The sequence below is a fragment of the Gobio gobio genome (genome assembly GCF_949357685.1).
Source record: "Gobio gobio genome assembly, chromosome: 8".
In the NCBI taxonomy this organism is placed as follows: domain Eukaryota; kingdom Metazoa; phylum Chordata; class Actinopteri; order Cypriniformes; family Gobionidae; genus Gobio; species Gobio gobio.
The window spans coordinates 22549257-22566239 of NC_137114.1; the positions used below are offsets into that span (position 1 = coordinate 22549257).

General features: G+C 37.1%; 1 protein-coding gene across 1 annotated transcript in view; it reads left to right on the forward strand.

Moving 5' to 3' along the window:
- The window catches only part of fxyd5 (FXYD domain containing ion transport regulator 5), a 23397-nt gene continuing 6414 nt past the window's right edge, over window positions 1-16983 (forward strand). The window contains exons 1-8 of the mRNA XM_079824195.1: window positions 1-306; window positions 5230-5275; window positions 8790-8882; window positions 9240-9380; window positions 10010-10090; window positions 14024-14053; window positions 16540-16614; window positions 16724-16769. Coding sequence (XP_079680321.1) covers window positions 295-306; window positions 5230-5275; window positions 8790-8882; window positions 9240-9380; window positions 10010-10090; window positions 14024-14053; window positions 16540-16614; window positions 16724-16769 — 524 coding nt within the window. The 5' untranslated portion in view covers window positions 1-294. The remainder of the gene's footprint in view (window positions 307-5229; window positions 5276-8789; window positions 8883-9239; window positions 9381-10009; window positions 10091-14023; window positions 14054-16539; window positions 16615-16723; window positions 16770-16983) is intronic.

A 16983-nucleotide genomic window follows, 5' to 3' on the forward strand; every position in this document is an offset into this window, starting at 1 on the left:
GTTACAGTGCTGACACACAATGTGAGAGAGGCTGGCATTAACACAGTTTGAATTGTAAACAATAGCCGATGAGACAGGCATAAAAGAGGACTGGCAGATGTGGATGGAGTGAGGGGCCTCGGCATCAGTGAGAACGACTGAGCGTGAGAGGAAGTTCAACAAGGGCGTGGTCAATCATATGCCCAACTTCCATTTTCAACTTCCATTTTCAACTTCCATTTTCTCTCTGTAACGAGGAACCGACAGATGCTGCACTCTGTTCATCTCTGATTGGATGTGATACGCAAAATAAGAATGAGCATCAAGGTAAGTGAAATAAAAAGGACAACTTATTTTAAGATATTTTGAGTTTGTTGAGTATTTCACAAAGTATGCATTAGGGAAAGAGAGCTAAGTAGAGATAGAGAGGACAACGATATGCTTTGTCGAAGGCACACGTGCTCCAAGCATGTGAGGTCACTGTGGACCAGCCTTTGCGTTTATCTGATCCATCGATCATGTAAGACCCAGAGGACGATCTGTCTTTAGAAACAGGTAAACACACTCACTCACCTGCAGTTACACAGCCACAGTTCAATACAGGCTCGTCCTCGCATATATCAAAGTGGCTACCTCTAATGAAAAAGGTCTTGAAGGCCACAAAATAAAAGATTAGAATGTATGGAAAAGGGACAAATAAATGTGGAGTATATTATGAATGTTTGGAATAGCTTGAAAAGGTCAGGAAAGCCTGCTCTGTGTATTTCATGTAGAAATGTAAGGGGTAATATTTCACCCCAAAATCTGGAGAAAAAAAATCTATTATATTTAGCATGATGAACATTAGGCATATTTTAGTATATGTAAAAATAATACAATTTAGTACTATATGAAAGTGTTAGATTCATCATGAAAATTATGCACAGACACTCTTGCATGTATACAGTATCAGCTTATAAAGCTGTGTTCAAGTTTGCAATAGTTAACGCCAGAATGTTCCTTTGAAAGCTGTTGCCAGTCTGCAGACATTAATGGATAGATCTGTTGAGACATTGAATTATGTTCATACCCCGCTTTCATGACTCAGAGTCATCTCTTCATTAAATGGTGTTATACAAGATGTGTATGATTGGCTTGATCTAAACCTTCAACTCTACAGTAACTTAAATTGAATGTTCAGTGATAACACATGGCAGCGGTTCACACTTTACAGGAAGTAGTGCAAAGTACACGTTTAAAAAAAAACAAACACTCACACTACAACCCTTTTTTGTTGTTGTAGGGGAAAGTGGAGAATGAGATAACTGTATAACAATTTGGTTGTTGCTCATTTATTCAGAAAAGATTTAGCCTAAAACTTTGATATGATGCTTTAATCATCTTTGACAATGCAACAGTCATTACTTCTGTGAATTAAATGTATACCTTAATTGAGTCTGATACAATTAAACTATAAGGATTCTAAGGCTTCATGCTGGGTTGTGTTGTCCATGTGCCTATTTCAGCAGAACATGCGTAGGGCCACATTTCTGCCGGCTTAGGGGAAGCTGTTCCTGTCATGCAGATCATTGCACAATTTGTTGTAATATTGTTACCAAATCAGACCAGACAGCATGAAACTATTCAAACAACATGATGTAGAGATAGCTAATATTTAAATGATTGTAAATAAAACAAATCGGTGTTGGTTGTTACTGATTGTCTGTTGTTTTTAATAAAATTATGGAGAGTGCATTTAGTAATGTTACAGTTACTCAACGCTTTTATAACGTTTTTATAACATTTCTCCCTCAGATTATTAGAATAAATGACCCCTACTTGTCAACAAAATGTATGTAACCACATTCTGAATGCAAACCTCAGTATCACTATAAGTTTTGGCACTGGCACAACTTACCCCAAATCATCTGACAGCTTAGATCACAGCTAAATCTACCATTCAAAAGTTTATTTTTCTTGTTTTTATTTTTATTTTATTTTTTATAAATAATGCATTCAAAAGTGAAAACTAAAGACTTTTACCAAATTGTATATTTCACATAATGCTGCTCTTTTGAACTTTCTATTAATAAAAGAGTCAACATTGATTATAATAATCATAAATGTTTCTTGAGCAGCAAATCATCATATTAGAATGATTTCTGAAGGATCATGTGACACTGGAGACTTGAGTAATGGTGCTGAAAACTCTTGCATCACAGGAATAAATTACATTTAAAAATATGTTAAAATACTAGAAACCTCTATATATATATATATATATATATATATATATATATATATATATATATATATAATATTTCACAATATTACAGTTTTAACCTTGGTGAGCATAAGAGACGTCTTACAAAAACAGTAGTGTACTATTTTGGGGAGAAAAAAATTGCATATTTTAACAATTCATGGCTTATTTGAACAATTGCATGAAATGATAATCTGACATGGAAAAAGTTACTTATTTTTCTCATGTGCATCCTTGTAATGGATCTTTACATGTGCACAGTTTTCTAAGTACAGCGATGACACAGTTTACCCAGTGACACAGCTTACCCCACACTCCCCGACACCCTACTGACACATTACTCTGCCATCATTGGTTCATATTTAAAGCCATGAGTTTTGGCCAAGTCTGTTGCAGTCTGTTCTCCACACCTACAGGATTTCTGTATTTTGTGTCCTGCAGTTTTTTTTTTTTTGCTTATACTAATGGAGAGTTTGGTGACTGTAATGCTGGCCTGTCATCTGATGTGTCATAATCCATTGTTTGCATTAAGAGCTTGCTCATGTCACTGTTGCTAAGTAACCCCTCCCATCAGAAGCACTGGCAGCCTTCTATTGTTTGGTTTTAATGGATCAAAAGGCACAAATTTCTAAAACAACCACATCTCAGAGTTGATTGGCTAATGGTAACGTTGGGAAATGTCAAGACCTTTCATCTCAAACGCTCTCATTACATGGGCAGAATGTTTACGACAACATGAGAGAAGCGTAAAGCACCATGACATACATACACGGTTGCTAAATATTCCAAATGAAATCTAAAATGACCCTAAATAATCTGCAGTTTGTGCACCCAGGATAATAGAAAATCTAAGATGTACTTATGAAACTGATGTTAACTGGCCTATAACTATAATGGCAAACATCCTGACTCTTCAAATGTATTTTTTGTGTAAAGCACCACGATACTTTTTAATATAACTATGGTATTTCATGCATAACAAAGAAATTATTCAACCTTTAGTGCATGAGGACGAGGAAGGTATATAGACTTTAAGTCATTTTCAAATACATAATAAATCAAATGCATTGACATCTGTCAACCTCTGAAAAAATTTAATAAAAACAAAAGTGCATCCAAAAAAACTATCGGGAATAGTTGATACTTATCTGAAATTCTATAGTTTAACATAAATAAATAATAATAATAAATGATTTCCATTTGGCACTACTCAACATGTCTTACCCTCCTCCAAAGTACATATCATTTCACTTGTCGCTGTTTAATGTTTATTGTCTTTTCTATTTATGTGAGGGAATTAGTGGGAGATTCTTCTTGATAAACAGAAGCATCTCTGCCTTCTCACACCCAATTCTGTTTCTTTTTAAATTCCATTACTCTGTCGTTTATGGCTTTAGCCTTTTCCCTGTCTCTGAAAAATATTTTATAATTTTCAAATGAGTGGGGACATCAACGTTCCGTGTTTTAGGCTTAGCACTAGTGGCTGCTGCCATGGCTGCTTCATATTTTTTAATACAGCTTCACCACAATGCCGCCTTTTTTCCTCGTCTCGGAATCCTTTCTGAACATGCTTTGCAAATAGCAATGGCATTGGCCCTGTCCCAAATGGCACCCTAAACCCTCACTGTCTTCCTGAGTCCGCACTTCCACGATGTAATGTCGCTTTTACTGCCAGGTAGAAGTCCTCTGCGTAGCTCACAGTGTTGCGGGCTCAGCAGAATGCGCATCGAGGGCGCATAGCAAAACAAAATGCTGTGCTTTTCTCAAATAAAGATAACTACTGTTCTACCATCTCTCTCTCTATCTCTCTCTCTCTCTCAGTGAAATCGATTCTGAAATGCCTCTGAAAATGAACTGTAACTTAGCAAATACTTGCCACACAGACATGAGAGATATAAGAAATCGGTTTTAAAGTCAAGTTTTAAATCAAAAACAAATATTCTCTGTTTATGTAATCTGTTTGAAAAGAGAGAGATGTCAGTCGTTCACAAGAGAACTCATTATCCGCTAATGTGGCCAAGCCCACGGAGAGCGTGCAGAATTCAAAGGCAAATTCTGAGGAGATCTATGCGAACTGAGTTAACGGCCACATCAACTCGGTAAAACGCATCAAGTCAGATTCATGTACTTTACATCGTTTTGCGATGCGGTGAGGAATAATGCTGAAAGAATTTACCTCAGAGGAAGAGTCATTTCGAGGAGAAACTTGATCAAGCTGAGGTTGAATGTCATGTTATACATGTGAATGAATGGTACAGATGCACAGGTTTGTTTACTACACATGCTTACAGTAGTAAACATGCCATATTGGCTTTTCCCAAACTATATCTATACTGAGATGAGTGAAATCGACTGAAATATGTAATAAATACTGATATAAAATGTCTTAACAACTGCAAATCAAAATGTATAGGCTCTATAATATAAAAAAACACGGTACATAAAATGTCATAGACGTAGCATGAATGTTTAGACAAGATTTATTTGGCCTGTTTTGGACCGATTATGAAGTGTAAAATAGCCTAGTGCCACATCAATGAAGCTTTTGTTCACAAATTTCTGGTCAAAAGCTGCTCAAATGCTAAGTACCGGTCAAAATTTTGGACACATTACTATTTAAATGAATGTTTTGAAAGTCTCTTAAGCTAATCAAGCCTGCATTTATTTACTCAAAAAGACATAAATGTTACAAGTAGCTGAAATAAGTAAAAATATCAGGGCTTGTCAAAACACCTCAGACCCCAGAGGGTTAATAGTGAATATGTGTTCCCTAAACTAAAGGGTGACAAAACGTTTCTCAAATATAAAAAAAGTCACATTATGGAAGTAAAATTGGTTGCAAAGGGCATTTCACATTGCTTTAAGTGTATAATAGGATATAATAGAAGAGAACAAAATGCTGAAATAACAGCAGAACTTTGTGAGAAAATCTCAACAAATCTCACCTCATGTTTTCTAAGAATAACCTGTTTGTGCATTTGTGATTGTGAGTGTTTTCTCTCTTTCAGATCGTGTTGCGAGAGCTGTCCTTTTTTCTGTTACTTGTCTTCAGAAGTGAGTTATCACTATTCTGCTCCTATCTCTTTTTCTCTTTTACACACACACACACACACACACACACACACACACACACACACACACACACACACACACACACACACCATCTTTTATTACGTTACACATAGGCTATACACTATAAACATTTGTCAGCATAATCTGATAAAGCCTATTTTTAATAAAATCCTACATGACCAAAAACCGCAAATGACCAGCGGGTCTAATATGTGGGATTTTTTGGATGAATACATCCGATAAAAGATTGATTATAGTCTTTCTGCAATAATCACAGTGTTTGCCAGTAGAATTGCTCAGTCTCATGTGGCCATTCATCTTGTGAAGGGATTCATTGGAAAAACTGTGCGTAGCCGGAAAATGCATACAAAATTGCTGCGACTCATCTCTACTAGACCACAATTAGTCCTTGTTCTGTGGCAGGGTCTATGAGAGGCCTGCCTTCATTACAAACCACGGCACTCTACATCACCACACTGTTATTATGCCAAACTCAGAATACATTTGCATTCATCTGCTGCATGTGTAAACTTGAACTCTGAAGCCAGCCACGATCATTGTGCTGAATGTGTTCTTCAAACACACATAAGTCATAATGGTGTCAGAAAGAGAATGTTGGTTATGCTCTATAAAAATTTGTCTACAGCCTGAATGAACGTTTATGTGTAGTAAATTCTATGTTGAATCAAATATAATATTTATTTCTAATGCTATTTTGTGCTATTGTAATGTCTATTTGATGCTTTTCTCATTTAACACTAGGGGTGTAACGGTACACAAAACTGACGGTTCGGTACGTACCTCGGTTTTGAAGTCACGGTTCGGTACGGGTTCGGTACAGCAATTTTACAAAATTGCTTTCTATTTATTTTTATTAAATAGTGGTTTACTGAAAAAATTGTGTCTGTCCTTAAATTAATTCAATTATAACTAAAAGTTTCTAAAAGATAATGCTCTAAACTATATAGGGAGCCCTTACTTGCACATTTCTATAATATTAAAGGTTAACAACAGAGCCCAAACTATTAGCCTAAATTCAGTTGCTATTTATTTTTAGATATAATAATCAACACTCAAATAACATATTGTAAGCAAACATGTAAACTTCACATAAGGCAGTTTTTGCATTAACTTCTAAATCTAATAATAAAATAGTTTTTTTCTCCAATTCGTTGTTGGAATATAATCATTTATAAACAGTGGCTGTCATTTTCATGGCATATTTATTTAAACATCCATTAAATAAACAAGACTGACAGGTTCAGTAGAATATGATGAATATATAGGCTAATATAGTGCATATATTTAGTGAAAGAGTTGATTTCTCTTGTGAACTAACAGCTGTGGACACTGAATGACTTCTGAGGTAAATCTACGTGACATTGTTTACAAGCTGTTTTATTGACGCCTTTCCGCCGTTGAAACACTGATTGAGCAATTACACAGCATATGATACGTTTCAGTAATTGTAATGTATCCTCATACCTTAAAAGAACACTCTACTATTTTTGAAAATAGGCTCATTTTCCGTCTCCCCTAGAGTTAAACAGTTGAGTTTGACCGTTTTGGAATCCATTCAGCTGATCTCTGGGTCTGGCAGTAGCACTTTTAGCATAGCTTAGCATAGATCCTTGAATCTGATTAGACCGTTAGCATGAGTGCAGCGGAGCAATGTAATTACACAGCGGCTGAAAATAGTCCCAAGCGCTCCCTGTGTAAGCAGGTTGTCACGTTGGTTATGTTGACGGAAGTTAGCCTATTTTCAGGCGCTGTGTAATATCATTGCGCCGCTGCACTCATGGAACGTCTCACAGCTCTTGATTATTACTCAGGAATGAGATTATAGTTCCTAGCCATATCGGCCTAGAAAATCACAACTTCTCATTTTCCGTCGGTCTTAGTACACGATGGAACTACAGAAGAGTCAAGTTTTAAATAGGAAAAATATTGAAACTCTTTGTTCATTTTTGAGCGAGACACTAACGGTCTAATCAGATTCAATGATCTATGCTAAGCTATGCTAAAAGTGCTACCGCCAGACCCAGAGATCGGCTGAAATGGTAAAACTCAACTGTTTAACTCTAGGGGAGACGGAAAATGTTTTCACAAATAGTGGCATGTTCCTTTAAGAGATATTAATTCATGTTTAACCTTTAGGAAGAGATGATCGCGAGCGGTCGCTTGAACTGACGCGCCTATACAGGGATCAGTCACATCACATTAAAGAGCGTCAAAACGGCATTTATCGTTTGAATATTATTTCACCCCTATTCAACACAATTATGAAATTATCTTTTGGGGGTAATTTCTCTGCCCAAATTGATGTGTGCTTAATTTGTGATTTAACCAGATTGATAGCCACATTGTTTAATTAATTCGATTACAAATTAATTGATTTATTCAATATATATATATATATATATATATATATATATATATATATATATATATATATATATATATATATATATATATATATATATATATATATATATATATATATATATATATATATATATATATATATATATATATATATATATATATATATATATATATATATAATTGCACATTTTAAATTAATGTAAAAACAACATAAAGACAGTATATTTAAAATATTTGTTGTAATGGCATCTTTTTTATGAATGAAGGCCGGTATCACTGATACTAATACTGATACTGATGTCTCTATTAAATAGATATATTTTTTTTTTTTACATTAATGATAGACATTCAACATAACAGTATAATTGAAAGCTATTATACTAATAAGTTAAGTGAACTTAAATGCAGTCACACACCTCTGATTTTCTCAAAACTGTTTTTTCCTGTGCTCGTTTTGCCTTAGTTCCTAGTCATCGTTAGTTTCCTTGGTAGTTAATTAATTTACACACCTTTTCTGTTTTCTGTTGATTACACTGTCTGTATTTAAGCCCTCAGTTCATTCAGTTCATTGTTCCATGTCTTTTCAGTTGTATGTGGTTTGTGGAGTGTTTATATTAAACAAATTATTCAATATGTTGTTTATCTAGTGTCTTCATATTCATACAAACCTAATTTCTTGCTGTTATTTTAAAATTAAATAGATTTAAGCTTTAAATCATTAGCCAGTGCAATAGGTTAGGTCCATTTTAAGCAGGTATTTGCTAATGCCATTTTCTGGCCTTTTTATATGCTATAAATAATATCATAAGATACCCATCAGCCTTCAGAATAATATTTGAAAAGTTGCCAAGGCACATTGTTGAAAATTCCCCTGGGAAATCAATAACCCAAGATCTTGAACAGTATCCCAGAAAACTTACTTTACAGCAACTCTAAACTATATGAGAGTATGAGCCGCATTCCAAATGACCACACGTATAGATAGTTGCTTACTCTTTATCACTTAAAGAGAAACGCAAGATTTCTCCACCCAAACTCTTTCTGTCTTGGAAGAAGTAGATGATGTATTTTACTCACCAAAGCCAAAACGTGTATTTTCCTGTCTGTAAAGGTTATGCAGCTGAGAATGTGACAAAAACAGAGACCGCGATACCAGCTGAAAGCTCTACACCTCCGTCTTACACCACTGGACCCATGGGTCATGGTAGGATTTTATTTCTAATATTATTTTTATTCCCCTGCATAACCGTTCCGGGATTTCCTATTATGTCTTATAGAATAGTTGTTGTTTTTTTAAATCAATTTATTCTATGCTATGTTTGCTGTTTTGAATCTAAGTGTTTCCAATAGAGCTAAACTGAGTTAAAGATCCAGTACAAAATGTGTAACGACATTCCCAGGTCTCCCTTACCTTGATAACGTACTCTGTAAAGTTTGATCTGTCTCTGAAGGAATTGATTTCTGGTGGCATAATAAACCAGCGCTATTTGTTTTGGCTTATATCACCACCTCATGTCTCAAATACAATTCAATCACAAAAGTGTTCTCCTCGTTCCTCCAGATAACCTGAATGCGACAGGGGTGACAATGAGCCCACATGCTCAGCAGTTTAACCTCACCGAACCTGCGGCGATCACAAACATCTCTACAGGCTCCCCTGTGACCTCCGCTGTGACCCCCAACAAGACGTCTGCCACACAGCGTAAGCTTTGATGCCCCTGACTGAAGTATAACTTAAGTAAAACCTCCCACTCAAACAGAAGGACTTTCTGTGTGGGATTGTGGGATTGGGGGAGGGTAACAGAGCCAAGGATTGCATGAATAGCTGAGAGGCTTCCTCTTTACTTGTGCAATTCATATCAAGGGCACACATAACTTAGAAACTAATTAGCAGGTAATTAGAAAATGTTCAACGCTCTTTCCATGCTGAGAGGCTTAAAGATAATGCGGCATTTCCGCGGGATTGCGGAGCACTGTCGTGGTGAGCTGATATGCTTTATGAAGAATCAACCAACCATATATCCTGGGAGAGCAGCGCCATTGAAATATGCAAGAATTGAATTTGAAAGACAGGGCCGGACAGAGAATGAGTGCTGCTGGAATTTAATTAGAAGCAATTACGGACAAATCCATAGGATTGAGATAAGGGGAAGCGTCTGCTTTTCACACCGAAAGTCTTTGCTGTCAGCCTACATTTATAGACAAAAACGGGATTCAAAAGCTCACTCCTATTCAAAATTGTGTGAATTTGAGGAAAGAATGTACATGCTAGATTAGGTTTCTCTCCTTGTCTCTCTCCCTGACCTCCCCTCCCTTTTCTTTTTGTCATAGCAACTGCTGGTAACACCACCACAACCACCACCACCACCACCACCACCACCTCCAACACACCCTTCAAAGCTGCAAAGTGGGGTAAACTTCCTCATCTTCCATATATTCTACTTATTTTACTGACTTTTCACTCATGATAGGTTAATATATTGGATGTGGTTGTTTCACCTTTGTGCCCGTGACAAAATCTAGCGGAAGCTTTGTCATTAAATTTATACTATATACAGGTATGTACACACACACAAATTGTTCAGCTTGGGTCATTTTTAAAAAAGTCAATTTTGCTCACCAAGCTAGTATTTGAAAATATTATTACACTTTAAAATATGTTTATTTCTGTGATGCATTTTGATGAGCCAAAACATTATGACCAGTCACAGGTGAAGCCTCTCTTAACATGGCCACATATAGAGGGTGTGCACGTGACGTCACCATCGGTAGGAGTGACTGTGGTTGTGCCTACTGAGTGGCAGCATTGGTTTTCAGTGTGAATGGCGCTAAAAACACATCTAAAATGGATTTGACAAGAAATCTGAGGTATATTTTTACAGACTGCAGAAAAGCTACAGAAAAGAGAATCAAATGGATCTCTGCAATTCATAAAAACAACTGGACTCTAGGCAGTGAAACATGGATTTGCAGTTATCATTTTGTGTCAATATGCTGGAGTTCAAGGTAAAATCATTGTTATATATTGTATTGACAACACATCTAAATGTCAGGAAACACGATTCCTGGCTGCATGTCAATGTCCATGGATCACTGGATATTTGATAAGTTGAAGGAACACTATATCGAGTCCAACCTTTAGTTTAAACTGATAATCGTAGTTTCCCCTATTAACTCCAGTCATGCAGCAGCTCCTTTACTACTCAGTTCGGCTGAGGGGCGTGTTCTGGCGGGAAAGTGATGTCAATGCATACCCTCTATTAAGGTCTAGGTAGATTATATGGTAAGCAAGTTCCCGTAATTAATATGTTGGCTGGAGAGATGGGCAGGAATAAAGATCTGCGGAACTTTGACAAACGGCAAATTGTTATGGCAAGGCATACGTATCTTTGAAACGGCAAGGCTTGTGAGTTACTCCCAGTCAGCAGTGATGAGAATTTACCAACAGTGTCCGAGGAGAGACAAACTACAAACCTGCGACAGGGTGTTGGGTGCCCAAAGCTCATCGATGCACGAGGGCAACGAAGGCTACCCCGCCAACAGAAGGTCTACTGTCACACAAAATTTTAATGATGATTATGGGAGGAATGTGTCACAACACACAGTGAATCTCACTCTGTTGCATATGGAGCTGAGAAGCACAGACCAGGCAGAGTGCCAATGATGGCCCCTGTCCACTGTCGAAAGTGTCTACAATGGGCACGCGAGCGTCGGAACTGGACCTCAGAGAAGTGGAAGAAGATCGCCTGGTCTAATGAGTCCGTTTTCTTTTACATCACATGGATGGCTGTTTATGTGTTCGCCGTTACCTGGGGAGTGTGATGCTCTGGGCAATGTTCTGCTGGGAAACCCTGGTTCCGGCCATTCACATGAATGTGCATTTGACACGTGTCACCTACCTAAACATTGTTGCAGACCAGGTACACCCCTCCATCATAATGGTGTTCCCTGGTGGAAGTGGCTGTTCAGCTGGATAATGCACCCTGACCACAATCCAATTGAGCATCTGTGGGATGTGCTGGACCAACAAGTTCAATCCACAGCAACTCCACCTCGCAACCTATAGGACTTGAAGGATCTGCTGCTAATAATAATAATGTTTTTCTGCCGCTAATAAGTCTGCTGCTAATAAGTCATAATGTTTTGGCTCATCTGTATACTGCACTCTAAAAAAGTATGTTTTGGCTCAATGAGGCGGCGCGAATGATGCGATTCGCGCGAATTAAACTTTTGACGTGCGAATATTCGCGCCACGTTAACCAATCAGGAGCTTGCTCTAGTAGTGACAACAATGAGGAGAAAATCTGTATATTAATATCTGGTTCAGACAAGTGTGCATATGATCATCACTGTGATAACATGTGATAACATGAAATGACATGAAACACAACCCAGTCTCTTTTTGTTTAATGCAAGTTTATGTATGATCAATAATACAAAAGTATAAGTAAAAGGTATAATAAGCTATACATTAAATAAAGCAAACAATTCAGTCAAACAGTAGGCTAGTAGGCTACAACGGTAACGTAAAGTTAAATAGCCTAAAAATAAAAAAGTAATGAAACTTCACTTTGCCCTTAGCCTAAACGATTTGCCAGGGAACAAATTAGATCCATGAGACCAAAGATCGCCCGTTAGATCTACATAAGACGAATTATAGCTCGAGACACCACAGAGACATCAGAGCCAGCTGCAAATGTCTGAAGGACTAGCCGAGGAAAGGCTGCTCTCGCCAGGGTTAACGAGCGCGGAGCGCCGCTGATCACCTGGATCTCACAACTCCGAAAACGCCAGATAAAATGTTCAAATAGGCACTCTTTTTTACAAATAAACCACAGATTTGAGCTTTAAACAACTACATTATCGACTGAAAAAGTCTTAAAACTACGTTGTCACACATTAACAGTAGAATTTTAACAAAAAAGATTTGTAAACACAGCCCATGTCAGCCATTTCTCAATGAGACGAACCGCCATGGCAGAACCAAGAAGCCCCTCCCATGACGCAAATTTGCGTCTGTTGTGAAGTGAATGTCAGGCGCGAATGAAGCGAGTAAACTCAAAATGTTCAAGCGTCCAACTTCGCGCAAATAGCGTGATTTATTTGCGTCATTCGCGTCCGGTGTGAACGCTACATAAGAGTCCAGGCCTGGTCATCTCTCATCCTTCACTGTTGTTGCTCCTCCTTTTATGCCTCTGAAGCTCCTCCGTGAGATTATGAGACCGGTGCGGCGCGCAGATGGTGCTCATTATCTCTCACGCCACCGGCCTCGGCCCGTTCTCTCATGGCCCTCGGCCTCGACTACTTGCAACAAGCATAAACACAAATTTTTAAGTTGATTACTCAAAAAAAGTAAGTCGCTCCAACTACCAGAGTTGTAGCCCTGGAACCAATTCATCTTATCTATTTCAGTTCAAATCAACAGCTATCATAGCACATGCTAACATAACCGAATGAACATGAACAAGTAAGATTTTACTTGTCACTGGCATTAGTGCAGTCATCGTTTACCTTCATGAATCTACTCTTCAACACAATGGTAACCACAAAAACTTCAACATTACAGAAACTCTTTTAAATGTCAAACATAACAGCATTAAACAGGTCTTTCCCTTTACTAAAAATAAATAAATGAATACTCAATTTCAACATTTATTCTCCTTATCCAGTCCTATGCAAAGCATGCTGGGAACTAGAAATCCACTGCCTAATTTCTGAAGTTACACACGCTGATTAATGCAGAAATTTGAGTTTAAATTACAGATGATTTTAAGTTGATGTAATGGTCAACATTATTACGTCAACAGAGCTCTAATTACTTTTTAGAGTATACTCATCATGGCAGTAGTACTTAGTTAATTATTTTGTATTCCACTGAAAATAGGAATTGCATGGATGTATAAATGATGACATATTTTTCATTACATCTTTTTTGGCAAGATATCCCTTTAAATTCCTTTATGCATATATGAAATATGAAAAACCCATATCAGTCTCCACTACTTTTTACCCATGAAGTCATTAAGTAATTTGGATAAAGAGCATCGCATTGGCTCAACCCTGACTGGATCATAAGAAATTTGTGTTGGAGGTAATTTAAGGTGGACAGGTGAAAGGAAAAGTCCCCTGTTTGTGCCATCCCATTAGACCCATTAGAAGCTGCAGGCTCATGGATCCATCACAGTGAGCACAAATATGCCAACACACACCCACACATATACTAGTATCTTATTTTGCATATTATGAACATGATAGAGTCCATTACATTTTATAGGCACATAGACAGTTTTCAGGTCTTGTTCATTATGTCAAAACCTCTCTAAACTGTAATTTTTTTCTCAACAGAAAAGAGATGGGATGAGCCGTTTCATTACGGTAAGGATCTATTTAATCATTCAGTAATTAATGGTGCTTGCTAATGCAGACATCACAATTACCACTGGAACAAGCCCCTAACCTAAAGTATTAAATGTTGGCCTGTAAATTGTCCCCGCACATCTGTGCTACAGACGTGGATGATACTTTATAAATCACATGGTTTTTTGGAATAGTTATCCTAGAATGTATTTGATTTGACTTATGATTTAATGGTTGATAAAACGTCACAATAATATATCACAGTGTATATATATATATATATATATATATATATCTTTAATTATTATTATGATTTTTGAGTATAGCTTTTTGTTTTTATATTTTCAGTTTTCATTTTAGTTTTATTAATTTAATCATGTGCGTTTGTCATTTTTTAAAATATATTTCTATGTATATGTATTTTTATTATTTTAATACTTCAACTTATTTATTAACAGTTAATAGTTTAATAGATTTAAGTAAAAAAAGCGAAGCTTTCTAATAAACCACATATTTTGTGATCTTGTGGCAGTGTTGTTTTTATTATTATACTTGTATTTTTTATATTTTAGAATTGTAGTTTTCCTGTTAATTTTAGTTTAATTTGCTTTTTTTATTTTATTCTTTTTTTATATATATTTAGGTTAATTTTTATTTCAGTTTAATTTAGTATTAGGTTTAATTTATTTCCTGTTAATATTTTTAATGCTTCCACTTTAACTTAAATTTCAGTTTATTGCCAAGGAATCATTTCGAATTTCACGTTTACTTTAAGTTTTTCAGCTAATATTTACATTTATTTCAGCTTTATTTTGATTGACAGAAATGTTCTTAATAGTTTTACTGAGTCCGAAATCACACAACATTTGGCTTGAAACTTACTTTTTTTTTGTGGCTGTTAAAAAAGTATGTTCATATAGTATGAATGTGTATGAATGGCTGCGTCCGAAAACCTAGGCGTTTTCTCCCTGTCTTATCAGACAATGGATTGTAAGGCAGCGTTTGTGCATGAAGGCACCTCATGAAAGGAACAGACTTCTTAGTGTAACCGTTTAATGATCTACAGCAAAATAGAGAGAGTTTTGGTGAGAACTAAACAAATATTTAAATACTGCATTAGTAATTTATCACTAGAAATGACATCAGAAGTGGTAAATGTTGGTAAAAAACTTACATTTACACACAAACTGACCAGTAAAAGCAACTTTCGGAAGCCATCTTTTTTTTCCAGCTCAACTGTCACAGAATGGAACGCACAGGATTGTGGGATATCAAAGGCAGCGAAGGATACAAATATGCTGCCTTCAAAAATCGATCAGATGAAGGTATCTCGGGAGACAGGAAGTGAAGCTAACATTAGATTCGGACGTGCCTTGGTGCCTTCTTGCCTTGAAATGTGCCCTAAGAAGGCAGCCTTTTCCAGGTTTTGGATGCAGCCATTGAAATACAGACTTACTATATCCGCCATGTTGTCACTGTCATATGACCTACTAATCCTCTCCTGTGGCCTCATGGGATAGTAAAGTGTCCATCGATTGAGCACTTCAGAATCTCACCGGAAGTAGTAGGTCATATGGGGACTTTTTCCCTACTGTTTTTGAATGCTATGAATTTGGATACTACTCAGCTTAGATATTGTTTTTCACCTACTATATAGTATGGAAGTAGACATATTCGGACACAGTGTTTTAGTTAATGATAATAACCCTGTCGTATGTAACCCGTTAACAACTAATCAAGAAATGTGGCAGATGTCACAACTGTGCTGTTCAGGTGTTAATTGTCTGCTGGTTTTTCTGGTAAAGCAGCATACGAGCCGCTGACAGCGCGTCCGCACACAAAGACCTGAGGAACTCAATCTCCCTGTCAGTGGAAAGTATTGTGTTTATAAGAAGCACAGAGGTGCCGAGCATAGGAGCGCTATTACTGTCTCAAGTGCTGTAGTTTAAAGCTTATGACCTGGCGACAGTCGCTGTTTCAATCACTTCCTATTGTTAGGGCAGCTACAGGGCATCTGATGTTCGAGAAATAGCCTCATTAGCCGTGACCCGTAGATGCCTCTGTTCTGCATTCATTCCCCAGGAACTGAGTTTATAAGTGCCCGAATAAGTTCCGGAGTCATCAGTTAAGGGTGTTTTATACTGGTTGATGTTCACTGTTACTTCAAAGCCTGTGTGCATTGTGTGTGTGTTCATGATTTTCTATCCCGGTGGGGACTTCAACCTGAATGCACACTGACTCATGGGGACTCTTGTCACCATGGGGACCTAAATTGAGGTTTAAAGGTATAGGGTTGGTGAAAGGGGAGAGAATATGCAGTTTGTACAGTATAAAAAAAACATTACGTCTATGGAGAGTCCCCACAAAGATAGCAAACCAAGTGTGTGTGCGTGCGTGTGTGTGGAGTGTCCTTACAAAGTTGTGTGTGTGTGTGTGTGTGTGTGTATGTATGTGCACACACTTTGCATTTTGATTTATGCCTAACATGACTTGTGTTTTTGCAGATTACACATCTCTGCGTCAAGTAGGGTTGTCCATTGCTGCAGTTCTTTTCGTGGTGGGAATCATGGTGCTTTTTTGTAAGTTAACCCAGATTCAAGTTTCAGTCATGATTGCTTTGAACAGTCACGTTTCAAATCCTCAAACCTCTTTCCTCACTTATTTTTTCATTCCTCCTCCGTCTGAAAGGTGGCAAAGTTAAACGAATCCCACTGTGTCGAATTGGCAAAGGAAGGTGAGCAAAATCTCTCTAGTGTGAGTGTGTTTGTGTCTGTGTGTGATGCTCAAAGTTCAAGTCAATAGCATACTACCAAACATATTATTTCTGCAGTATACAGTATAGACTGCGCAGTATGCAAATTTGGACAAAATGTGTGGTACGTGTACAACAAAGCACAGTGTGTAGAATACTGTACACACACAATACATGATGAATGAACTAGAATATA